The sequence below is a fragment of the Procambarus clarkii genome, chromosome 17 (assembly GCF_040958095.1).
Source record: "Procambarus clarkii isolate CNS0578487 chromosome 17, FALCON_Pclarkii_2.0, whole genome shotgun sequence".
In the NCBI taxonomy this organism is placed as follows: Eukaryota; Metazoa; Arthropoda; class Malacostraca; order Decapoda; family Cambaridae; genus Procambarus; species Procambarus clarkii.
This window is the reverse complement of record NC_091166.1, coordinates 2,539,953-2,566,633: the sequence shown is the minus strand read 5'-3', so window position 1 is coordinate 2,566,633 and position 26,681 is coordinate 2,539,953. Positions and strand designations below refer to the sequence as shown.

At 48.4% G+C, this 26,681-nt stretch overlaps 1 protein-coding gene across 1 annotated transcript in view; it reads right to left on the bottom strand.

Moving 5' to 3' along the window:
• The window catches only part of LOC138365559 (uncharacterized), a 47,541-nt gene extending 21,095 nt beyond the window's left edge, over positions 1–26,446 (bottom strand). Inside the window, exons 1-6 of the mRNA XM_069326032.1 lie at positions 26,205–26,446; positions 25,561–25,681; positions 10,500–11,201; positions 9,700–9,846; positions 624–803; positions 10–507 (exon numbers count right to left, since the gene is read on the bottom strand). Of these exons, the coding sequence (XP_069182133.1) occupies positions 10–507; positions 624–803; positions 9,700–9,846; positions 10,500–11,201; positions 25,561–25,681; positions 26,205–26,446 (1,890 nt within the window). The remainder of the gene's footprint in view (positions 1–9; positions 508–623; positions 804–9,699; positions 9,847–10,499; positions 11,202–25,560; positions 25,682–26,204) is intronic.
• Between the last annotated feature and the right edge of the window lie 235 nt (positions 26,447–26,681).

Genomic DNA, 26,681 nt, shown 5'->3' with positions numbered 1-26,681 from the left:
TGGCAGCACAACACCACAGTCCACTACAGTCACCTCCCTAATGTCACTGTGGTTGACTGCTGCCCTCACCACATCCAGGCCGCTCACCACATCACCGAAGACATGTGACAACAGGTAACCATCCTGGCGGTCCCTGGTGGTGATGGTGAACTGGGCACTCCTGGGATCCCCCGGCCTCCACCTGGCCCACACAGCTCCTGCCTGGCCTGACTCCCGGTACTGCCCCTGGAGGTCAGGCAGCAGTGGGGCTCCTCCCTCACCATCATTACTCTCGTAGTCTCCGCCCTCCACCCACTCCCCCGGCTGACCCTGGTCCCACACCTCCAACAGTTTAGTGTTGCGGTAGGTGTGGCCCCGCTGGCCCGTACACAACAACACAAACTGTCTGGCCAGCGGAGTGTCAGGGGTCAGCCGGATGGTGACCCGCCCTCTTGTTGACCCCGCCCACCCGAGGTCAAGGAACGCCAGGGTGCAGGAGGGCTCCAGCACGCCCACAACCTCACTCTCCTGCAGGAAATGAAATAAATCATGCTGATAACTGTATAACAAAATGTTATCATATTAGTTATCAAAACTCAGTAAGTCAGTAATGTCAGTAAGACTAGTGAGTGTAATAAAGTAACCTGGAGGGTGTGGGCGTGGGCGGCCGTCGGCTGACGCAGGAGTGGGTGGAGGTACAGCTGTCCGTCTTGTAGAGTTATCCTGGCGGAGCGGCGGCCATCTTGGTCTTCCTGGACGGCCAACACCCGGCCAGCCTCCACCAGCCTCTTGACGGGCTCCCTCATCCTGTGGAGGTCCTCAACCTGTGGACAGTGTCAGCCCCATTATCACCTGTGGTCAGTGTCAGCCCCATTATCACCTGTGGTCAGTGTCAGACCCATTATAACCTGTGGTCAGTGTCAGTCCCGTTATTTTAGACCTGTAGCTCCAGCCCCCCCTCTACTGGAAGCGGGTTGGTGCTGGACCTGAAGCTCGAGCCCCCTCTACTGGCAGGGGGTTGGTGTTGGACCTGTAGCTCCAGCCCCACTCTAATGGCAGGGGGTTGGTGTTGGACCTGTAGCTCCAGCCCCCTCTACTGGCAGGGGGTTGGTGTTGGACCTGTAGCTCCAGCCCCCTCTACTGGCAGGGGGTTGGTGTTGGACCTGTAGCTCCAGCCCCACTCTACTGGCAGGGGGTTGGTGTTGGACCTGTAGCTCCAGCCCCCTCTACTGGCAGGGGGTTGGTGTTGGACCTGTAGCTCCAGCCCCACTCTACTGGCAGGGGGTTGGTGTTGGACCTGTAGCTCCAGCCCCCTCTACTGGCAGGGGGTTGGTGTTGGACCTGCAGCTCCAGTTCCACTCTACTGGCAGGGGTTGGTGTTGGACCTGTAGCTCCAGCCCCCCTCTTCTGTCAGGGGGTTGGTGCTGGACCTGTAGCTCCAGCCCCCCCTCTACTGGCAGGGGGTTGGTGCTGGACCTATAGCTCCAGCCCCACACTACTGGCCGAAGGGTTCGTGCTGGACCGGTAGCTTCAGCCCCCCTCTACTGGCAGGGGGATGGTGATGGACCTGTAGCTCCAGCCCACCTCTACTGGCAGGTGGTTGGTGCTGGACCTATAACTCCAGCCCCCCCCCCTCTACAGGCAGCGGGTTGGTGCTGGACCTGTAGCTCCAGCCCCAATCTACTGGCAGGGGGTTGGTGCTGGATCTGTAGCTCCAGCCTCCCTCTACTGGCAGGGGGTTGGTGCTGGACCTGTAGCTCCAGCCCACCTCTACTGGCAGGGGGTTGGTGCTGGACCTGTAGCTCCAGCGCCCTCTACTGGCAGGGGGTTGGTGCTAGACCTGTAGCTCCAGGTTTCCTCTACTGGCAGGGGTTGGTGCTAGACCTGTAGCTCCAGCCCCCTCTCTACTGGCAGGGGGTTGGTGCTGGACCTGTAGCTCTAGCCTCCCTCTACTGGCAGGGGGTTGGTGCTGGACCTTTAGCTCCAGCCCCCCACTAGTGGCAGGGAGTTGGTGCTGGACCTGTAGCTCCAGCCCCCCTCTACTGGCAGGGGGTTCTTTCAGGACCAGTCGCTCCAGCCTCCCTCTACTGGAAGGGGGTTGGTGCTGGACCTGTAGCTCCAGCCCCCTTCTACTGGCATGGGGTTGGTGCTGGACCTGTAGCTCCAGCCCCCCCTCTACTGGCAGGAGAGTTGGTGCTGGACCTGTAGCTCCAGCCCCCTCTACAGGCATGGGAGTTGGTGCTGGACCTGTATCTCCAGCCCCCTTCTACTGGCAGGGGGTTGGTGCTGGACCTGTATCTCCAGCCCCCTTCTACTGGCAGGGGGATGGTGCTGGACCTGTATCTCCAGCCCCCCCTCTACTGGCAGGGGGTTGGTGCTGGACCTGTATCTCCAGCCCCCCCTCTACTGGCAGGGGGTTGGTGCTGGACCTGTAGCTCCAGGCCGCCTCTAATGGCAGGGGGTTGGTGCTGGACCAGTAGCTCCAGCCCCCCTCTACTGGCAGGGGGTTGGTGCTGGACCTGTATCTCCAGCCCCCCCCTCTACTGGCAGGGGGTTGGTGCTGGACCTGTAGCTCCAGGCCGCCTCTACTGGCAGGGGGTTGATGCTGGACCTGTAGCTCCAGCCCCCCTCTACTGGCTGGGGGTTGGTGCTAGACCTGTAGCTCCTGCCCCCCCCCCTCTACTGGCATTGGGGGTTGGTGCTGGATATGTAGCTCCAACCCTCCCCTCTACTGGCAGGGGGTTGGTGCTGGACCTGTAGCTCCATCCCCTCTCTGCTGGCAGGGGGTTGGTGCTGGACCTGTAGCTCCAGCCTCCATCTACTGGCAGGGGGTTGGTGCTGGACCAGTAGCTCCAGCCCCCCTCTACTGGCAGGGGGTTGGTGCTGGACCAGTAGCTCCAGCCCCCCTCTACTGGCAGGGGGTTGGTGCTGGACCTGTAGCTCCAGCCCCCCTCTACTGGCAGGGGGTTGGTTCTGGACCTGTAGCTCCAGCACCCCCTCTACTGGCTGGGGGTTGGTGCTAGACCTGTAGCTCCTGCCCCCCCCCCTCTACTGGCATGGGGGGTTGGTGCTGGATATGTAGCTCCTGCACCCCTCTACTGCCAGGGGGTTGGTGCTAGACCTGTAGCTCCAGCCCCCCCCCCTCTACTGGAAAGGGGTTGGTGCTGGACCTTTAGCTCCAGCCCCTCCTCTAATGGCAGAGGGGTTGGTGCTGGACCTGTAGCTCCTGCCCCCTTCTACTGTCAGGGGATTAGTGCTGAACCTGTAGCTTTTGGCCCCCTCTTCTGGCAGGGGGTTGAGGCTGGACCAGTAGCTCCAGCCCTCCTCTACTGGCAGGGGGTTGGTGCTGGACCTGTAGCTCCAGCCCCCTTTTACTTGCAGGGAGTTGGTGCTGGACCTGTAGCTCCAGCCCCCCCTCAACTGGCAGGGGGGTTGGTGCTGGACCTGTAGCTCCATCCCCCCCACCTCTATTGGCAAGGGGTTGGTGCTGGGCCTGTAGCTCCAGCCCCCCCTCTACTGGCATGGGGGGTTGGTGCTGGACCTGTAGCTCCAGCCCCCCTCTACTGGCAGGGGGATGGTGCTGGACCTATAGCTTCAGCCCCCCTCTACTGGCAGGGGGTTGGTGCTGGACCTGTAGCTCTAGCCCCCCTCTACTGGCAGGGGGTTGATGCTGGACCTATAGCTCCAGCCCCCCTCTACTGGCAGGGGGTTGGTGTTAGCCCTATATCTCCAGGCCCCCCCCCCTCTGCTGACAGGGGGTTGGTGCTGGGCCTGTAGCTCCAGCCCCCCCTCTACTGGCATGGGGGGTTGGTGCTAGACCTGTAGCTTCAGCCCCCCTCTACTGGCAGGTGATTGGTGCTGGACCTGTAGCTGCAGCCCCCCCCTCTACTGGTAGGGGGTTGGTGCTGGACCAGTAGCTCCAGCCCCCCTCTACTGGCAGGGGGTTGGTGTTAGCCCTATATCTCCAGGCCCCCCCCCCCCCTCTGCTGACAGGGGGTTGGTGCTGGACCTGTAGCTCCAGGCCGCCTCTCCTGGCAGGGGGTTGATGCTGGACTTGTAACTCCAGCCCCCCTCTACTGGCAGGGGGTTGGTTCTGGACCTGTAGCTCTAGCCCCCCCTCTACTGGCATGGGGGGTTGGTGCTAGACCTGTAGCTCCAGCCCCCCTCTACTGGCAGGGGGTTGGTGCTGGACCTGTAGCTCTAGCCCCCCTCTACTGGCAGGGGGTTGATACTTGACCTATAGCTCCAGCCCCCCTCTACTGGCCGAAGGGTTGGTGCTGGGCCTGTAGCTCCAGCCACCCTCTACTGCCAGGGGGGTTGTGGCTAGACCTGTAGCTCCAGCCCCCCCCCTCTACTGGAAAGGGGGTTGGTGCTGGACCTGTAGCTTCTAGCCCCCCTCTACTGGCAGGGGGTTTGGTGCTGGACCAGTAGCTCCAGCCCCCTCTACTGGCAGGGGGTTGTGTGTTAGCCCTATATCTCCAGCCCCCCCCCCCCTCTACTGACAGGGGGTTGGTGTTAGCCCTATAGCTTCAGTCCCCCCTCTGCTGACCGGGGGTTGGTGTTAGCCCTATAGCTTCAGCCCCCCCTTACTGGCAGGGGGATGGTGCTGGACCTGTAGCTCCAGCCCCCCTCTACTGGCAGGGGTTTGGTGCGGACCTGTAGCTCCAGCCCCCCCCTCTACTGGAAAGGGGTTGGTGCTGGGCCTGTAGCTCCAGCCCCCCTTCTACTGGCAGAGGGGTTGGTGCTAGACCTGTAGCCTCCTGCCCCCCTCTACTGTCAGGAGATTAGTGCTGAACCTGTAGCTGCTCCAGGCCCCCTCTACTGGCAGGGGGATGGGGCTGGGCCAGTAGCTCCAGCCCCCCCTCTACTGGCAGAGGGTTGGTGCTAGACCGGTAGCTCCAGCCTTCCTTTACTGGAAGGGGGTTGGTGCTGAACCTGAAGCTCCAACCCTCCCTCTACTGGCATGGGGTTGGTGCTGGATCTGTATCTCCAGCCCCCCCCCCCCCCTCTACTGGCAGGTGTTGGTGCTGGACCTGTAGCTGCAGCCCCCCACCTCTACTGGCAGGGGGTTGGTGCTGGACCTGTAGCTCCAGCCCAACACCCTCTACTGTCAAGGGGTTGGTCCTGAACCTGAAGCACCAACCCTCCCCTGAACTGGCCGGGGGTTGGTGTTAGCCCTATAGCTCCAGCCCCCCCCCCCTCTGCTGACAGGGGTTGTGTTAGCCCTATTAGCTTCAGCCCCCCCTCTGCTGACCGGGGGTTGGTGCTGGACCTGTAGCTCCCAGCCCCCTCTACTGGCAGGGGGTTGGTGCTGGACCTGTAGCTCCAGCCCCCCCCCCCCCCGCTACTGGAAGGGGTTGGTGCTGGACCTTTAGCTCCAGCCCCTCCTCTAATGGCAGAGGGGTTGGTGCTGGACCTGTAGCTCCTGCCCCCCTCTACTGTCAGGGGATTAGTGCTGAACCTGTAGCTCCAGGCCCCTCTACTGGCAGGGGGATGAGTCTGGACCAGTAGCTCCAGCCCCCCTCTACTGGCAGGGGGTTGGTGCTGGACCTGTAGCTCCAGCCCCCTTCTACTTGCAGGGAGTTGGTGCTGGACCTGTAGCTCCAGCTCCCCCTCAACTGGCAGGGGGGTTGGTGCTGGACCTGTAGCTCCATTCCCCCCCCTCTACTGGCATGGGGGGTTGGTGCTAGGACCTGTAGCTCCAGCCCCCCTCTACTGGATGGGGAATGGTGCTGGACCTGTAGCTTCAGTCCCCCCCTCTACTGGCAGGGGGTTGGTGCTGGACCTGTAGCTCTAGCCCCCCTCCTACTGGAAGGGGGTTGATGCTGGACCTGTAGCTCCAGCCCCCTTCTACTGGCCGAATGGGTTGTGCTGGGCCTGTAGCTCCAGCCCCCTCTACTGGCATGGGGTTGGTGCTAGACCTGTAGCTCCAGCCCCCCTCTACTGGCAGGTGATTGGTGCTGGACCTGTAGCTCAGCCCCCCTCTACTGGCAGGGGGTTGGTGCTGACCAGTAGCTCCAGCCCCCCTCTACTGGCAGGGGGTTGGTGTTAGCCCTATATCTCCAGCCCCCCCCCCCCTCTGCTGACAGGGGGTTGGTGTTAGCCCTAAAGCTTCAGCCCCCCCCTCTGCTGACCGGGGGTTGGTGCTGGACCTTGTACCTCCAAACCCCCCCCCCTCAACTGGCAGAGGGGTTGGTGCTGGACCTGTAGCTCCAGCCCCCCCCCCCTCTATTGGCAAGGGGTTGGTGCTTGGCCTGTAGCTCCAAACCCCCTCTACTACTGGCAGGTGGTTGATGCTGGACCTGTAGCTCCAGCCCTCCCTCTACTGGCAGGGGGGTTGGTGCTGGACCTGTAGCTCCAGCCCCCCTCTACTGGCAGAGGTTGGTGCTAGACCAGTAGCTCCAGCCTTCCTTTACTGGAAGGGGGTTGGTGCTGGACTTGTAGCTCCAGCCCCCCTCTACTAGCAGGGGGTTGGGGCTCTGACCTGTAAACTCCAGCCCCCCCTCTACTGTCAGGGGGTTGGTTGCTAGACCTGTAGCTCCTGCCCCCCCTCTACTGGCAGGGGGTTGGTGCTGGACCTGTAGCTCCAGCCCCCCCTCTACTGTCAAGGTGTTGGTGCTGAACCTGAAGCTCCAACCCTCCCCTCTTACTGGCAGGGGTTGGATCTGTATCTCCAGCCCCCCTTTTACTGGCAGGGGGTTCTTTCAGGACCAGTCCGCTCCAGCCTCCCTCTACTGGAAGGGCGATTGGTGCTGGACCTGTAGCTTTAGCCCCCCCTCTACTGCCATGGGGTTGGTGCTAGACCTGTAGCTCCAGCCCCCCTCTACTGGCAGGGGGTTGGTGCTGGACCTGTAGCTCCAGCCCCCCCTCTTACTTTGCAGAGAGTTGGTGCTGGACCTGTAGGCTCCAGCCCCCTCTCAATTGGCAGGGGGGTTGGTGCTGGACCTGTAGCTCCATCCCCCCCTCTATTGGCAAGGGGTTGGTGCTGGGCCTGTAACTCCAGCCCCCCCTCTACTGGCATGGGGGGTTGTGATGCTAGACCTGTATCTCCTGCCCCTCTTACTGACAAGGGGCTGGTGCTGAACCTGAAGCTCCAACCCTCCCCTCTAGTGGCAGGGGGTTGGTTCTGGACCTACAGCTCCAGCGCCTCCCTCTACTGGCATGGGGTTAGGGCTGGACCAGTAGCTCCAGCCCCCCTCAACTGGCAGGGGGTTTGGGCTGGACCTGTAGCTCCAGCCCCCCTCTACTGCCAGGGGGTTGGTGCTGGGCCAGTAGCTCCAGCCCCCTCTACTGCCAGGGGGTTGGGGTGCTGGACCAGTAGCTCCAGCCCCCTCTACTGCCAGGGGGGTTGGTGCTGGACCAGTAGCTCCAGCCCCCTCCCCCCCTCTATCTCGCCAGGGGGTTGGTGCTAGACCTGTAGCTCCAGTCTCTCTCTACTGGCAGGGGGTTGGTGCTGGACCTGTAGCTCCTGCCCTCCTCTATTGTCAAGAAGCTGGTGCTAAACCTGAAGCTCCAACCCTCCCCTCTACTGGCATGGGGTTGGTGCTGGATCCACAGCTCCAGCCCCCTCTACGGGCAGGGGGTTGGTGCTGGACCTACAGCTCCAGCCCCTCCCTCTACTGGCAGGGGGTTACGGATGGACCAGTAGCTCCAGCCCCCCTCTACTGGCAGCGGGTTGGGAGCTGGACCTATATCTCCTGCCCCCCCCCTCTACTGGCAGGGGGCTGGTGCTGGACCTGTAACTCCAGCCCCCCCTCTACTGCCAGGGGGTTGGTGCTGGACCTGTAGCTCCAGCACCCCCCTCTACTGGCAGGGGGTTGGTTGCTGGACATGTATCTCCAGCCACCCCTCTACTGGGAAGTGGTTGGTGCCGAACCAGAAGCTCCAACCCACCCCTCTACTGCCAGGGGGTTGGTGCTAGACCTGTAACTCCAGCCCCCTTCCACTGGCAGGGGGTTGGTGCTTGACCTGTAGCTCCAGCCCCCCCTCTACTGGCAGGGGGTTGGTGCTGGACCTGTAGCTCCAGCCACCACTCTACTGGCAGGGGGTTGATGCTGGACCTGTAGCTCCAGGCCCGCTCTACTGGCAGGGGGTTGGATGCTGGACCTGTAGCTTCAGCCCCCTTCTACTGGCAGGGGGTTGGTTCTGGACCTGTAGCTCCAGCCCACCTCTACTGGCAGGGGGCTGGTGCTGGACCTAAAGCTCCAGCCCCTCTCTACTGGCAGGGGGTTGGTTCTGGATCTGTAGCTTTAGCCCACCTCTACTGCATGTCAAGGATTTGGGAATAATGATTGTCCGACGATGTAACATTTAGGGAGCATAACCAAGCAAATATCGCATCAGCCAGAAAAATGATCGCGAGAACTTTCAAATCCAGGGATCCCATCACAATGGTTGTACTCTTCAAGTCACTTGTGTTGTTCCGTCTCGAGTACTGTTCAGTACTCAGTCCCCCCTTTAGAGCAGGAGAGATTGCTGAATTAGAGGGAATACAGAGAACATATACGGCACGCATAGACGAGATAAAACACCTAAATTATTGGGATCGTCTCAAAACTCTCCAAATGTACTCTCTAGAAAGGAGACGAGAGAGTTACCAAATAATATACACACTGAAAATACTGAAGGGTCAGGTCCAAAATGTACACAGTAAAATAACAACGTACTGGAGTGAACAATATGGAAGAAAATGCATGATTGGACCAGTGAAGAGCAGGGGTGCCATAGGCACAATCAGAGAGCACTGTATAAACATCAGAGGTCAGCGCTTGTTCAACGTCCTCCCAGGGACTATAAGAAATATTGCCGGAACAACCGTGGACATCTTCAAGAGAAAACTGGACGGTTTTCTAAGAGAAGTTCCGGATCAGCCGGGCTGTGGTGGGTATGTGGCCCTGCGGGCCGCTCCAAGCAACAGCCTGGTGGACCAAAATCTCACAAGTCGAGCCTGGCCTCGGGCTGGGCTTGGGGAGTAGAACTCCCAGAACCCCATCAACTAGGTATCAACCAGGTACTGGCAGGGGGTTGGTGCTGGACCGCTGGACCTGTAGCTCCAGCCTCACTCTACTGGCAGGGGGTTGGTGCTGGACCTGTAGCTCCAGCCTCCCTGTACTGGCAGGGGGTTGGTACTGGACCTGTAGCTCCAGCCTCCCTGTACTGGCAGGGGGTTGGTGCTGGACCTGTAGCTCCAGCCTCCCTGTACTGGCAGGGGGTTGGTGCTGGACCCGTAGCTCCACTCCCCCTCTACTGGCAGGGGGTTGGTGTTGGACCTGAAATTCCAGCCTCCTCTTCTGGCAGGGAGGTTTATGCTGGCATTGTCTGGGAGTTTGTTGGCAGTTCTAAGGCTTCAGTCTCTTCGAACCCAGCAGTGGTCTGTTTTGGTTCACTGTCTTCCTGAATGCTTTCCCGGTTGGTTGGTGGAGTGTCACCCGCTCTCTGTGCCTCTGTGAGGGGAGCCAGGATCCCGGGTTCAATAGAGGATCACAGGTTCAATCACCATGCAGGACAGAAATGGTTCACATGCTTCCTTTCACCTGATAGGTCTGTTCACCTACCAGTAAATATTTATCCAGGAGTTAGGCAACTATTGTGCATTGTATGTTAAGGAAAGTCAGTAGTTGACCTTGGGGAACCTCGATAAACCTAAGAACAGGCTTCCTCTCCTCAAAACGCAACTCAATATCTTGTGATATGACCTATGAGAGGAAATCAGAAACTTACTGTTAATTGCTTCTGGTGGATCTCTCCAGTGATTTCCTGAACTTTATTCATGATGCTGGAGGCTGAGTCTCCCAGGTGTACGGTGTCAGCTGTGGCACCTGTCTCTGTGGTCATCATCTCCAGGGCCTCCCTGATGGTCTCCTGCACCTGTCATTACCAACACAAACATTAATGGTGGAGGCTGAGTCTCCCAGGTGTACGGGGTCAGCTGTGGCACCTGTCTCTGTGGTCATCATCTCCAGGGCCTCCCTGATGGTCTCCTGCACCTGTCATTACCAACACAAAACATTAATGGTGGAGGCTGAGTCTCCCAGGTGTATGGGGTCAGCTGTGGCACCTGTCTCTGTGGTCATCATCTCCAGGGCCTCCTTGATGGTCTCCTGCACCTGTCATTACCAACACAAACATTAATAGTGGAGGCTGAGTCTCCCAGGTGTACGGGGTCAGCTGTGGCACTTGTCTCTGTGGACATCATCTCCAGGGCCTCCCTCATGGTCTCCTGCACCTGTCATTGCCAACACAAACATTAATGGCGGAACCTGGCTCTGAGTAAATGAAGCATCAGCCTCTGAGTAAAGTAATTTGACAATATAAGTAATGTTTTTCTACACTGACCACAGTGTAGAGAAACACCAAGATGACAGTTGACTTTATTAATAAAAATGTTTCAGGTGTTAGAACAAAAGTTTCCTATATATAAAGTCTACTCTCATCTTGATGTGTGTCCATGTCAAAAGTGTTTATATAGAGGCAATACTACACTCAGTTGGGTGAGAACAATGTGACCTTCAGCAGCGTACCTTCACTGAGGTGTGGACAGTCTTGACATCTGGGAAGAGTTCCTGGCACTTCCGGAGCCAATTTTCTACCTCCATGTTGCATTGGTCAACTTCATTGATGGTCATGAATACTTCCTGTGCTGTGTTGACTGTGTTGAGGCTCCCCAACATGGCCTGCAGCTGAGTCTTCCCTTCCTCTCCTTGTGTTGTCATATCCACCACACTGGTATCCTCCAGTTCCAAGAGTTTCATTGCTGACTTATTCTGCTCTACCAGAGCATAGAGTCTGTCCTGGAGCTGGAGGTGATGAGTCTTCCAGTCCCCCAACTGCCCCCGGTACTCCCCCAGCTGGGACAGTACCTCTTCACAGCTAGTAATGAGGCGGCTGATGCTGCTCATCTGCTCCTGCACCATGGAACGTAATGTCTTACTGATGCCTTTGGCAGAACCTTCATAAGGTTTTGCTGGCACTACTTCCTCAGTTGTTAGCTGGATATTTTTGAGTTTCCTAACTAAAGCCTCCACAGCATAGTTAATTGGGAACTGAGTAGAGGCTGTGGCAGCGTGCTCGGCACGGCAGCTGGGGCAGGTCAGCTGACCATTCTTGATAGCATTGTCAATACACTGGGAGCAGAATGTGTGGCCACATGGCAGTGTGCGAGGTCGTAGCCGATTTTCGGCATAATCGTTAAAACACACTGAACATTCCTCTGGCTTGTTATCCTGTGGAAAAGAATATTTAGTTTGCTAGATGTATTTACAACTAAAACTAATATTACAGTACTTTATTTACTAATACAAATTACATATTTTTATACATTCTTTGCATTAGCTATTTCAAAGCAGGGTTAATATTACTGACAGATTAACACATTCACAGCAAGGCCAATATTTTTTATAAACATATCCCGGAGTATGGGATAATATATTTTGGTAACACATTGCAGCAGCAGGGCCGTATATAAGTTTATAAGCCGTACCCAAGAGTACAGACTAACAAAACCCGTCCTTACTTTATTAAGAATAATGGAAGGAAATGTATGTATCGTATGTGATAATGGGGGAAGGATCAAGTATTCTTAGTCTAAGTTGGACAATAAGTACACTGTGGGTTACATCTTAACACATGGGTTTTATTGAACAACTCTGGATTATTTTACACTTACTATGGGAACACACAATTACGTTACAGGACTGTTGAGATTGAGTGATACTCTTCACCAAACATAACCATGATGGATAAATTGACTATTGGTCTCACACAAATCTGGGCTTAGTTGATTTGGTGGTGATAAGACCACCAAATCTTATCTATTTGATTTATAAAGTACAGTATATATATATATAAATATATATATTATTAAATATGACCGAAAAAGTAAGATTAATAATTCTAACACGAATTTTCTCAATCTTTCGTACATTTCTTTTCACTGTTGGAGGTAATTCAAAAATCAATTCTCCAAAATTCATTTTTATTTCTAGTCTGACGCGACACGAGCGCGTTTCGTAAAACTTATTACATTTTCAAAGACTTTAGTTTACAAATACACAACTGAATAGAACTTACGCATCTCCGATTTTGTTTATATCTACATTTGAGTGAGGTGGATGGGGTGAGGTGGCATTAATAGGGTATTAATTTCATCAACACAAGACAGAACAAGAGGTGGCATTAATAGGGTATTAATTTCAACAACACAAGACAGAACACGAAACAATGGGTATTGAAATGGAAGTGATTGTAGAAAGCCTATTGGTCCATATTTCTTGATGCTTCTATATTGGAGCGGAGTCTTGAGGTGGGTAGAATATAGTTGTGCATTAATTGGCTGTTGATTGCTGGTGTTGACTTCTTAATGTGTAGTGCCTCGCAAACGTCAAGCCGCCTGCTATTGCTGTATCTATCGATGATTTCTGTGTTGTTTACTAGGATTTCTCTGGCGATGGTTTGGTTGTGGGAAGAGATTATATGTTCCTTAATGGAGCCCTGTTGTTTATGCATCGTTAAACGCCTAGAAAGAGATGTTGTTGTCTTGCCTATATACTGGGTTTTTTGGAGCTTACAGTCCCCAAGTGGGCATTTGAAGGCATAGACGACGTTGGTCTCTTTTAAAGCGTTCTGCTTTGTGTCTGGAGAGTTTCTCATGAGTAGGCTGGCCGTTTTTCTGGTTTTATAGTAAATCGTCAGTTGTATCCTCTGATTTTTGTCTGTAGGGATAACGTTTCTATTAACAATATCTTTCAGGACCCTTTCCTCTGTTTTATGAGCTGTGGAAAAGAAGTTCCTGTAAAATAGTCTAATAGGGGGTATAGGTGTTGTGTTAGTTGTCTCTTCAGAGGTTGCATGGCGTTTCACTTTCCTTCTTATGATGCCATGGGTTCTCCCCTAGGTGTCCTGTTTGCAAACTTCTACATGGGTACCATCGAGCAAAAAGTCTTAGTCGACATGAAGTTGAAACCGGCCATATACTGCAGGTATGTTGACGACATTTTTACTCAGGTACCTGAGGTCAGACATCTGCAGGAGCTGAAGGAGGCATTTGAGCGAAATTCTGTGTTGCGTTTCACCTACGAGATGGAAAAGGATGGGAAGCTGCCCTTTCTAGATGTAACAGTCATGGAAAGGAGCGGAGGTTTCTACACTGCAGTCTACACTAGAGAAACAAACATAGGAATGTGCCTCAATGCCAATAGTGACTGCCCAGACAGGTACAAGAGGAGTGTTCTTAACGCTTATGTCGACCGTGCTCTCAGCCACAGCTCAGGATGGAAGCAAGTCGATGAAGAACTTTGTAGGGTAAGGCAGGTCCTAGTCAACAACGGCTTCTCCAATGGTTTCGTTGAAGACATCATAAGAAGGAAGGTGAAACGCCATGCAACCTCTGAAGAGACAACTAACACAACACCTGTACCCCCTATTAGACTATTTTACAGGAACTTCTTTTCCACAGCTCATAAAATGCAGGAAAGGGTCCTGAAAGATATTGTTAATAGAAACGTTATCCCTACAGACAAAAATCAGAAGATACAATTGACGATTTACTATAAAACCAAGAAAACTGCCATCCTACTCATGAGAAACTCTCCAGACACAAAGCAGAACGTTTTGAAAGAGACCAATGTCGTCTATGCCTTCAAATGCCCACTTGGGGACTGTAAGCCTCAAAGAACTCAGTATATAGGCAAGACAACAACATCACTTTCCAAGCGATTAACGATACATAAGCAACAGGGCTCCATTAAGGAACATATAATCTCTTCCCACAACCATACTATCACCAGAGAAGTCTTAACAAAAAACACGGAAATCATCGATAGATACACCGATAGCAGGCGGCTTGATATCTGCGAGGCACTACACATTAAGAAGTCTACACCAGCAATCAACAGCCAATTAATGCACAACTATATTCTACCCACTTCAAGACTCCGCACCAATATACTGTAGAAGCATCAAGAAATATGGGCCAATAGGCCCTTTGCATTTACTTCCATTCTTCCCCTTTAACTTTACCCAATATTTCGTGTTCTATCTTGTGTTGAAAGTTTGTTTTCACCTCATCCAAAACTGTTGTAACATATCACCTCACCCAAATGCAGGTATATAAAATGAAAAACATTTGAATTATAGCATAGTAAGAAATCTGTTTAGTGTTTGCAGGTTATAGTTGTGTGTGTGTAAACTAAAGTCTTTGAAAATGTAATAAGTTATTACGAAACGCGTTCAAATGTGGCGTCAGACTAGAAATAAAAATGAATTTTGGAGAACTGATTTTTCAATTACCATCGACAGTGAAAAGAAACATAAGAAATATTGAGAAAATTTGTGTTAGAATTATTAATCTTACTTTTTAGGTCATATTTAATAATATATGTCTACAGGAAAGAATGCTACCAAAATATACTAATATATATATATATATACAGTGTATGTATATATATATATATATATATATATATATATATATATATATATATATATATATATATATATATGTCGTACCTAGTAGCCAGAATGCACTTCTCGGCCTACTATTCAAGTCCCGATTTGCCTAATAAGCCAAGTTTTCCTGAATTAATATATTTTCTCTAATTTTTTTCTTATGAAATGATAGAGCTACCCATTTCATTACGTATGAGGTCAATTTTTTGTTATTGGAGTTAAAATTAACATAGATATATGACCGAACCTAACCAACTCTACCTAACCTAACCTAACCTATCTTTATAGGTTAGGTTAGGTTAGGTAGCCGAAAAAGTTAGGTTAGGTTAGGTTAGGTTGGTTAGGTAGTCGAAAACCAATTAATTCATGAAAACTTGGCTTAATAGGCAAATCGGGCCTTGCATAGTAGGCAGAGAAGTGCGTTCTGGCTACTAGGTACGACATATATATATATATATATATATATATATATATATATATACATACACTGTATATATATATATATTAGTATATTTTGGTAGCAGTCTTTCCTGTAGACATATATTATTAAATATGACCTAAAAAGTAAGATTAATAATTCTAACACGAATTTTCTCCATATTTCTTATGTTTGTTTTCACTGTCGATGGTAATTGAAAAATCAATTCTCCAAAATTCATTTTTATTTCTAGTTTGACGCGACACTTGAATGCGTTTCGTAATAACTTATTACATTTTCAAAGACTTTAGTTTACACACACACAACTATAACTTACAAACACTAAACAGAGTTTAACCCTTAAACTGCGCATGGTGTATATATACGCCCTGAGTAACATGTCCCACGATGTGCATGGAGTATATATACGCCATAGGGTGCCAGGCCCGATTCAAATGGCCCGCGGCTACACGGGGTTCACAGAAGCTTCCTCAGGGCTCTTGTAAACAGACGCCATTTTTTAAACAAATCGTGGGCAATATTCTCAGGTGTAAGAGGCACAGTACTGTTGGAGCAACCAAGGCTGGCGCACGCAGCATGAGCGAACAGCTTTGCTGTTCAGCTTGTGACCACAGCATCGCCGAAAAATGTCAAAATAAATATATAATTGTTATTATTTAGCGATGACAATATTACAGATGACCCCTGACTGATATAAATAACCAGGGTTGTGATAATAGCAGGAATGTTGTAATAATTAGCGCTGTGGGAGGAGTGATGCTGAGAGACGGAGAGAGACAGCATCGTTTACTGACTGTGTGGCCACCTGTTATTGTTTGCATTCACCATACCAGGTCAGTGGTTCTCTATGGTGAACACAAATGTAGATACTTATATATAATGTGTGTATTAGTGTATTAACAGCAAAAGGATTATGCTGGGAGGAGCCATATGGGTGACGGAGGTGACGTCGTCTGCACGATTTGTCTAGCTGTTTAGAGGGTGGCCACTATGCTCTTTGGGCGCACTACAAGCTTAGGTGTATAGTTACGGTGCATAAAACATGTAGATACTTATATATAACATGTGTATATAGGGTAATAACACTGCAAACAGTATTGTTGGGGGAGAAAGTTTAGTGCGTGTGACCTTGAATGAGTGAGGGAGCCGCCAGCCGCCATCTGTGTATAGCGACGACTCTTAGTGCCTGAACTAACTATTTCAGCTTAGCTGTACAGTTGTGGTGAACAAAATATATACATACTTATATATAACGTCTGTATATAGTGTAATAACACCACAAATGGTATTGTTGGGGGAAGAAAGTTTAGTGCGTGTGTTGAGGGAGTGGCAGCGAGTGGCTGGCTGGTGTGTGGTGGTAACTCTTCGTTGCTTTTCGACTCTCAATACCAACTTAGTGGTTCGTTATGGTGACCAAAACATGCAGATACTTATATATAACCTGTGTATAGAGTGTAAAAGCAGCAAAACTATTTGTTTATGGTTTTATAAACATAATAATTGAATCACTAATATGCACATCATACTTTTGAGTATAGTGATTATTCACCACTTTTATTATATAAATATATTACAATACACACTACTGAATAATATTACTGCAAAAAAACTAAGAAAAAATCAATCGAAGACATTGAAACAATTAGGTAATAATATCTTTGTGGCAACTCCCACCTGTCAGCGCGGGTGACGCCCACTTTTTGCCAGACTTTCTCGGTCAATTGCGCCCAAAATATGTCACCTACGATTTTTTTTATTTTTCCCGTGCTCAGGGGACACAAATTAACATGTCTAGAAGACGAAAAAAAAATGTTGAATTTTTTTTTTCTTGCGCACAGGGGTGTAAATGTCCCCAGGACCCCTGAGCAGTGTAAGGGTTAAACAGCTTTGATTTTATACCTGCATTTGGGTGAGGTGATATGTTACAACAGTTTTGGATGAGGTGAAAACAAATTTTCAACACAAGACAAAACACGAAACAATGGGTATAATATTTTGTAAGTTAAAAGGAAGAATGTAAGACCCTGCAATGGGCCTATATTGGTGCGGAGTCTTGAAGTGGGTAGAATATAGTTGTGCATTAAATGGCTGTTGATTGCTGGTATCGACTTCTTAATGTGTAGTGCCTCGCAGATATCAAGCCGCCTGCTATCGCTGTATCTATCGATGATTTATGTGTTTTTTGATAAGACTTCTCTGGTGATGGTCTGGTTGTGGGAAGAGATTATATGTTCCTTAATGGAGCCCTGTTGCTTATGCATCGTTAACGATGCATAAGCCATTCTATAGGCCATTGCTCCCCTTGCCTCTCTGAGGGGGCCAGGTTCTGGCCGTGGTCCCCGGTAGGCCCTTGAACTCCATACACATGACTGATGCCAAAGTCTGACATTAGCATATCAGCCTGGTAAAGCTCCGGGGAGCCTCCGGGTCTCACCCAGAAAATGGCGTTTCATTACATTCAACGCTGGTTTTTTCCAAAATTTTCACTATACTGTAACACTTGTCAATGATACAGGTCTATATTTGATGGGATCTTCCCTGCTGCCACTGTTGTAGATTGCTGCTGCCTCTAATATCAACAGGGAATCTGAAATAGGTAGTAGAGTGAATATCAACCTTGTAGTGCAAACATTTGTTCTGTGTTAGCCTTTTTCCACACATCTGCTAGGACTCCTGTTCACGGGGATGCCTGAAAAAATCTGTTAAGTGGAATGCTGAGCTCAAGTGCACATTCTCTCAAAACCCATGGTGAAACTCCATCTGGACCAAATGCTTTGTTCTTACTTAGCTCCTTTGGCATTTTTTTCACTTTATATTCAGACACCTCTATGAAATGTGAGAAATCTTTAAAGAATTTGGATAAAGAAAGAGATCTAGAAGTGGTTCTAGATAAAAAGCTATCACCTGAGGACCACATAAAGAACATTGTGTGAAGAGCCAATGCTACACTTTCTAACTTCAGAATTGCTTTTAAATACATGGATGGCAAAATACTAAAGAAATTATTCACAACTATTGTCAGACCAAAACTGGAATATGCAGTGGTTGTATGGTGCCCATATCTTAAGCAGCACATCAACAAACTGGAAAAGGTGCAGAGACATGCAACTACTGTAATTTACTCGTGGAAAATAGTAGAGGGGCTGGTCCCAAATCTGCACACAGAAATAATATCATTTGAGACCGGAAGGTATGGCAGCATGTGCAGAATACCCCCATTGAAGAGCAGAGGTTCAATAGGTACTCTGAGAGAACTCTGTCAACATCAGAGGCCTGATACTGTTCAACACGCTTCCACTAAATATAAGAGGCATAACTGGCCGACCCCTCACAATGTTCAAGAGAGAACTCAATAAGCACCTCCAAATGATACCTGATTAACCAGGCTGTGATTCATACGTCAGGCTGCGAGTAGCCGCATTCAACAGCCTGGTTGACCAATCCAGCAACGAGGAGGCCTGGTCGACGACCGGGCAGCGGGGACGCTAAGCCCAGAAAACACCTCAAGGTAGCCTTAAGGCAAGGCTAAAAGTTTTGTGAAGAAATGTTTGCACTACAAGGTTGATAATCACTATGTCACCTATTTCAAACTCCCAATTGATATTAGAGGCAGCAGCAATACAGTTGCTTTTACAAGTTTCATTGTGTAGCCTAAGGCTTATCTTCATTGTATCTAGAGGCAGTTTACCTGCTTGATGGGGTTCTGGGAGTTGTTCTACTTCTACTCTACTGGAAGTACTTGAGGAGTACTCTCTACTCCTCAAACTCTGACTTGTGAGAGTTTGGTCCACCAGGCTGTTGCTTGGAGCGGCCCACATACCCACCATAGCCAGGTTGGTCCAGCACTCCTTGGAGAAACCTATCTAGTTTTATCTTGAAGATGTCCACGGTTGTCCCAGCAATATTTCTTATGCTTGCCGGGAGAATGTTGAACAACCGCGGACCACTGACGTTTATACAGTGTTCTCTGTGCCTATGGCACCCCTTGCTCTTCACTGGTTTTATTGAGCTTTTTCTTTCGTATCATTCACTCCAGTATGTTATTATTTTACAGTGTAGATTTGGAACCTGGCCCTCTAGTATTTTCCATATGTATATTATTTGATATCTCTCTCGTCGACTTTCTAGTGAGTACATTTGGGGGGCTTTGAGACGATCCCAATAATTTAGGTGCTTTATCGGGTCTATGTATGCCGTATATGTTCTCTGTACTCCCTCTATTTCTGCAATCTCTCCTGCTCTGAAGGGTAAAGTGAGTACTGAGCAGTACTCATGATGCGACAACACAAGTTATTTGAAGAGCACAACCATTGTGATGGGATCCCTGGATTTGAAAGTTCTCGTAATCCATCATTTTTCTGGCTGACGCAATATTTGCTTGGTTATGCTCCCTAAACATTAGGTCGTTAGACATCATTATTCCCAAATTCTTTACATGGTGCTTACCTACTATGGGCAAATTTGATTGTGTTATGTACCCTGTATTATGTTTAACCCCTTGTGTGGCTCAAAGTTATTTAGCATTTGTCACCCACAGGCGCATACAAAAAAATAATTATTTTTTCTTTTAAACCTGTTAATTTGTGTTCTCTGATCATGGGAAAAATAATAAAAATATCGTAAGTGGCATATATTGCCCGCTATAGGGCGGGAAGTCTGGCAAAAAACAGGCGCTGACTCAGCGTGCGTCCCAAGCGGTCTGTTGCTCGCCAGCTGTCAGGCAGGAGTGGCCACAAAGAGATAATTACCTAATTATTTCAATGTCTCTGATTGATTTTTCATAGTATTTTTGCTGTAATATTATTCAATAGTGTGTAGTGTGATATATTTATATAATAAAATGAGTGAATCATCGCTGTACTCAAAAATATAGTGTGCATATTGTTGATTCAATTATTATGTTCATCAAACAGTGAACAAATACTTTGTCGATTATTACACTATATACACAGGTTATATATAAATATCTGCATGTTTTGTTCACCATAACGTACCATTAAGTCGCTAATATGAGTCAAAAAGCAACGAGGAGTGACCGCCACACACCAGCCAGCCACTCACTCGCCCACATTCTCCTCCCACCATACTGTTTTTGCTTTTATTCACTATATACAGACGTTACATATAAGTATCTACATTCGTGTTCACCATAACGAACCACTAAGTTGGCATGCTGAGTGGCAGTGGCAACCAGTGGCAGCCCGCCTCTGGCTGCTACTTCCTCCCTCCCTCACCCACATTCTCCTCCCACAATACTGTTTTTGATTTTATTCACTATATACAGATGTTATATGTAAGTATCTACATGTTTTGTTCACCACAACTGTACAACTAAGTTGATATAGTTAGTTCAGGCACTAAGAGACGTCACTACACACAGTCAGGTGGCGGCTGCTTCCTTCACACATTCAAGGTCAGACGCACTAAAGTTTCACCCCAACAATACTGTTTGTGGTGTTATTACCCTATATACAAACGTTTTAAACACTTTTATTATGTGTGATGTTAGTGCAACTGGCCTATAATTTTTTGCCAAGGCTTTACTCCCCCCCACCTTGTGCAACGGAGCTATATCTGCAGATTTAAGTGCTGCTGGTATGTCCCCTGTATCCAGGCTCTTTCTCCAAATTACGCTGAGTGCTCTCGCTACTGGTACTTTACATTTCTTTATGAATATTGAATTCCATGAGTCAGGCCCAGGAGCTGAGTGCATAGGCATATTGTCAATTTCTCTTTCAAAGTCTTTCGAGTTTGTGGTAATATCCGTTATATTATCTGCAGCTTGAATGTCATTCATAAAGAAGCTGTCTGGGTCATCAACTTTCATGTTGTTTATTGGTGTGCTAAACATAGCCTCATACTGGCGTCTTAGAATTTCACTAATCTCTTTGTTGTCCTCTGTGTACGTACCTTCATTTGTAATTAACGGTCCAATACTGGTAGAGGTTTTTGATTTTGGTTTTGCGTATGTGAAAAAATATTTCGGATTTTTCCTTATCTCTTGTATAGCTTTCTGTTCCAATTCCATTTCCTCAGACTCATATGATCGCTTCAACGTTTGTTCTATTTCTTCGATCTCCCTGCTTAGGCTTATTTTTTTTGCTTGTGATAGTTGTGTCTGCCGAAGCATTTCCGTTATTTTTTTCCTTCTCCTGTAGAGTTGTCTGCGTTCTCTTTCTAGAGTGGTCCTCTTTCTGCCCCTCCTCACAGGCACGTGCTTCAAGCAGACCTTGTAAGCTTCAGCTGTCAGTTGAGCTATTCCCTGTGTGGGAGTTTTGTCGTTTATGACTGTCTCCCATTGAATGGTTGCAAGGTCTACATTTATTTTTTCCCAGTCGATCCTCTTATTGTTAAAATTGAATTGATTGAATATTCCTTCTCGCTTGTTGGGTCTCTTAGACCTACTACCATTATTTATGCTAGTTCGCACTTCAATGAGCTTATGGCCTGAGTATGAAGTATCTGAGATTGTGATGTCTCTGATTAGTTCATCATTGTTTGTGAACTAATGATGAACTAGAAAACAAGTCTAGAAAACTAGAAAACAACAAAAACACACTAGAAAACAAGTCTAGTGTGTTTTCGTTCCTAGTTGGTTCTGTAATCTGTTGATTGAGCGAGAATTTGTCACAGAATCTCAAAAGTTCTCTAACCTGTGGTTGGTTATTTCCCGGGTCATTCCTTGCTATGCTAATTGTGTTTGCCATTCTCCATCTTAGACTCGGTAAATTGAAATCTCCAAGGAAGATTAACTCTTTTGCTGGCCTGGCAAGCGACCTGGCACACACTGCAACGAAGGCTGAGCATTGGCCGTGAGCGCACAAACCACACTTAAATATTTATACAGTGTGACCTCACTCGAACGAGGCGAGGCCGATTCGTTTCACTGCGGAATTCGTTCTACCCGTCAGCCCCAGGCTGTCCCTCCCCTTCATGTGAAAATAACAAAGGTCCTACATCCACTATCAACAAAACAAAAAATCACAGAAAATCTATTTATTATGTATTTATCATTTTGAACATGGCACATGATAGAACAATCAATTGTAAACAATTCCATATTAAAATCAAAACTATGTGACTGTTATTGGTGGCTGCAAATATGATGTAATGGCCAGGATTTCCATAAGCCAACTGTATCAGTCTACATAAATATTCATAAACAATTCATTTATTATGAAGTCTTCATTTTCACTATGGCATTTGATAGAACAATCACTTACAAACAATTTGGATTAAAAATTCTACATATATGAGCATTATTGAATCCAAAAAAGCAAAATCATATAATTTTCTCAACAAACTGAAGAGAGGAGGAGGGGTGGTTGGCGGCCCCCGGTGGTAGGGGAAGGAGGGTCAGGGCCGGCCGCTGGTAGTCAGGTGCGGGAGGGGAGGGGGGAGGGGTTGTAGCATGTTGGCGGTATAGGAGTGAGGGGGGGAGGGTGGCAGCCAGACTGACAGGCCTTGGGCCAGACCAGGCCTCAGGCCAGACCTTGAACCCAGACCTCGACGAAACTCGACCCAATGTTGACTGCATAGAGGCTAGCCGCCTCCTTACCCCTCCCTCCCCCCCCCAATACATCCCCTCACCACTGACCCCACACATTATTATGAATTCTTCATTTTGACTACGGAATATGGTAGAGCGATGCATTACAAACCACTGAAATGGTAAAATTTTCTCTCCTAATTTTGTCAAAAGCAGCAAGTGAGCTTAGTATCGAGGCAGGCACGTGCTGTAGCAGTCAGCTGGTGTCTCTACTCACCCTCCTTCTCTGACGCCTTTCCACCCCCTAATACATCCTCTCACCACTGACACCACAATTTATTATAAATTGTTAATTTTGACTATGGAATATGATAGAGCTTTGTGTTGCAAACAACTGAAATGGTAACATTTTCTCAGCTAATTTGGTGAAAAGCAGACAGTGAGTGAACTATCAAGGTGGAGCATGGAGGCGCCAGCCACGTGTTGCCATTTACATGATAACTCGAGCCAGAGCTCTCCACTGACACAACCTGCCTCCCCTGACACCACTATTACTCCAGCTTCCCTGACAACTTACACCACTGACAACCTGCCTTCCATGAGAATAACTTACACCACCTGCCCCCCCTAACAATAAATCCTAACTACTGACACCACTTGCCCCCCCTGACAACAACTCTCACCAATGACCCTTGATACCATTTTATCATCCTTCAACCATTTATCCCTAGAAACAATGGGTAAGCATAATAAAACACTGTATAACTGTTTACACTTTGGCGAATCATAGATGATGACAGCCACCTCCGACGCTCGGTCTCGGTGACTGCTTGGATGAACAATCTTCGCTTAATCAAACATTTGTATGTTCCACTGAACATTTAGTACCTAATTCAATTTGTTCGGATCTTCTGGGAATTCACTAGAACGGGGTTCGTTAGTGAGGATGAACTGTACTCTTTTCAGCTTTCTAACCTCAATTTTCATGCTACGTCATTCATTTTGCTATCAAACTGTTCACAATATAAAGGGGCACATTTAAAACCAGTCCCATAATATTCGGACAATAAATGGGATTTTTAAAAATGCATTAACCCTTAAACTGCGCAACGCGCCTGCAGGCTCACGTCTGGTTTGCGCAACGCGCCTCCGGGTATTTGTATTTTTCACGTTCCATTCAAAACTCCCGCGGCTACATGGGGTTCACATCAGCTTCCTCAGGGCTCTTGTAAACAGACGCCATCTTTAAAAAAAATCGTGGTCCACATTCCCGGGTGTGGGGGCCTCAGTAGTGTGTGAGCAACCAAGGCTGGCGCTCGCAGCATGAGCGCACAGCACTGCTGTTCAGCATGTGACCACAGCATCGCCTAATAATGTCAAAATATATATATAACTTGTATTATTTAGCTATGATAGTGTTATATTAGAGCTTGAGTGTGATAATGACTGGGTACAATGTTCAAATATCAGTAATTCAATGCTGTTCACGATGTTCACAGCGCTAGCCACAGCACCACAGCATTATTTCGTTCATCTAGGAATCTTCAAATGATTTCTTAGGTTCCTTTTCAAAATAAACGTGTGGTCAATTATTCATTTACAGGAATTAGTGACCAGGATTGTGATAATAGCAGGAATGTGTTTATAATTAGCGTTGTGCGTAGTATTGTGGAAGGAGGAATTTTGATGAGGGAGGGAGGGCGAGAATTGAGGTAGCCTCATTGTGTGTGTGGCTGCCACACACACAATGTTTTGCTCACCATACTAGCTTAGTGGTTCGCTATGGGCAACACATATGTACATGGGTATATATAGTGTGTGTATATAGTGTAAGAACAGCAACAGAAGAATGTTGAGAGGAGCTATTTTGGTGAGGGAGGTGACGTAATCGTAGCGTCGTCTGCTGTGTGATTTTTCATGCAGTGTATGGTGGCCACTGTACTGTTTGGACACAATACCGGCTTACTTGCATAGTTCTGGTAAATAAAACATGTAGATAGGTATATAGAACATGTGTAATAAGAACTATAACAATATGGTGGGAGGAGCAATGTTGGCGAGTAAGATGTTGGAGTGAGGGAGACAGGCTGGGTGTGGCTGCTCTCACTCGAGGTGTTCTGAATGTGTTCATGGCCAAATGCTCCTATTGGCCCATACGAGGCAGCTGCTATTGGCCCATATGAGGCAGCTGCTATTGGCCCATACGAGGCAGCTGCTATTGGCCCATACGAGGCAGCTGCTATTGGCCCATACGAGGCAGCTGCTATTGGCCCATACGAGGCAGCTGCTATTGGCCCATACGAGGCAGCTGCTATTGGCCCATACGAGGCAGCTGCTGTTGGCCCATACGAGGCAGCTGCTGTTGGCCCATACGAGGCAGCTGCTGTTGGCCCATACGAGGCAGCTGCTGTTGGCCCATACGAGGCAGCTGCTGTTGGCCCATACGAGGCAGCTGCTGTTGGCCCATACGAGGCAGCTGCTGTTGGCCCATACGAGGCAGCTGCTATTGGCCCATACGAGACAGCTGCTATTGGCCCATACGAGGCAGCTGCTATTGGCCCATACGAGGCAGCTGCTATTAGCCCATACGAGGCAGCTGCTATTGGCCCATATGAGGCAGCTGCTATTGGCCCATACGAAGCAGCTGCTACATGGTGTTCTGAATGTGTTGATAGTGAATGTATATAGTGTGTGACAGTGTATAGTGTGTAAATAGATTGTATATATACACAAATTAGCATGATACATAGTAAATATGTGCTGCATATGTGTACACAAGTTTCATGCACGTAACACAGTGTCTACGGACAGTACGGATGTTGTACTGCGATATTATAGTATACGTGTTCATTATACATTGGATTGGCACATAAAAACAATGAAAATGTATTTGGAAAGGTGCGCAAAAATGAACGAAAATATATTTGCGGCAACTCACGCGCCCCGCCCCGAGCGCCCCACCGCCCCCGAGAGCTTACGGCACGAGCGCACGGGGAATGATGACGTCACGCCCCAACTTCCGGACCCCATAGCAGCCAAAGTAAGTACAATTTCGACTTTTTTTTTTACATACCCCTACTGAGGGAAGGGTTTTTGACACTTTAAAAAAGAAAAAAGAATTTTTTCCAGAGAATTTATTTCCTGCGCACTGCGGGGGTGTCACATTTGGAGGCAACGCAGTTAAGGGGTTAATTGATGATGGCATTACCTTCATCAGGGACTCGGCGTGTTTTGGTTTTATGATGTCGATACCCTCATCAGGCCGCGAAACCCCTGATATTATTAGTTGGTTTTTGTTAACCCTTGAGCTGCTCTCTTGCGATTTTAGCCTGCAACACGTGTTGAAGAAAAAGTTATAAAAGTGTTCATGTGTGTTTCCTGATCATGGGAAAAATAGAAAATAATTTGTGACATATTTTGACAACAATAGGGCGAGGAAGTCTGGCAAAAGTGAGGCGTTGACAGAGTAATCATCGGAGGCAGTCAGCTCCACCCGAGCTGTCAGGCGGGAGTTGCCACAAAAATATTATTACTTAATTATTTCAATGTCTTTGATTTTTTTTTCTGTTTTTTTTTTCGAGTAATATTATTCAATAGTGTGTAGTGTGATATATTTATATAATAAAATGTGATCCATCGCTATACTCAAAAAGTATTGTGAGCATATTAGTGATTCAATTACAGTGCATCCTCACTCTAACGAACCCTACTCTAAAGCATTCCCGGATAATCCGAACAAATTGCATTTGGCGCTAAATGTTCAGGAGAACATACAAAAATTCATTTGTGTTGTTCCATTGATGGTGATGACCTAGGCCGGCATGGCAGGGCTGTGAGAGCTGTGTACTGTACATACTCTCCACAGCGTTCACTTCAATATCTGTATCACTAGTATCAGACACCTGTCTTAGGTCTTTTTCCAGATTTGAGTTATCAAAATCACTGGCATGCTCATCTTCAAGCAATATGCCCTGTATTTCAACATCAGAGAGTGTTTTCTCAAAAACATGACCAACTAGAGACTGGGAGCTCAATATACAAACAGATACATACAAAATGGTTGCTACCTTGAATATGAGCTTGCCCACAACCATGGGGAATGCTGGGAATTTTTTTCAAGCTGGCAAACACCTCAGGAATCCATCTTGTACCCAAGTTTTGAACCCTACAATATATCTACGAGTGCCTTAACCACTGTGATGCGCCGAGTTTATTGTGACATTCCCCATGCGCATGAAATCAAGTGTTCCCCAAAAAATGCTTTTTTAACCCTGAACATGTCTATGTAAAAATAAATACAAAATTCCACTTACTTTGGCAGTGGGGACG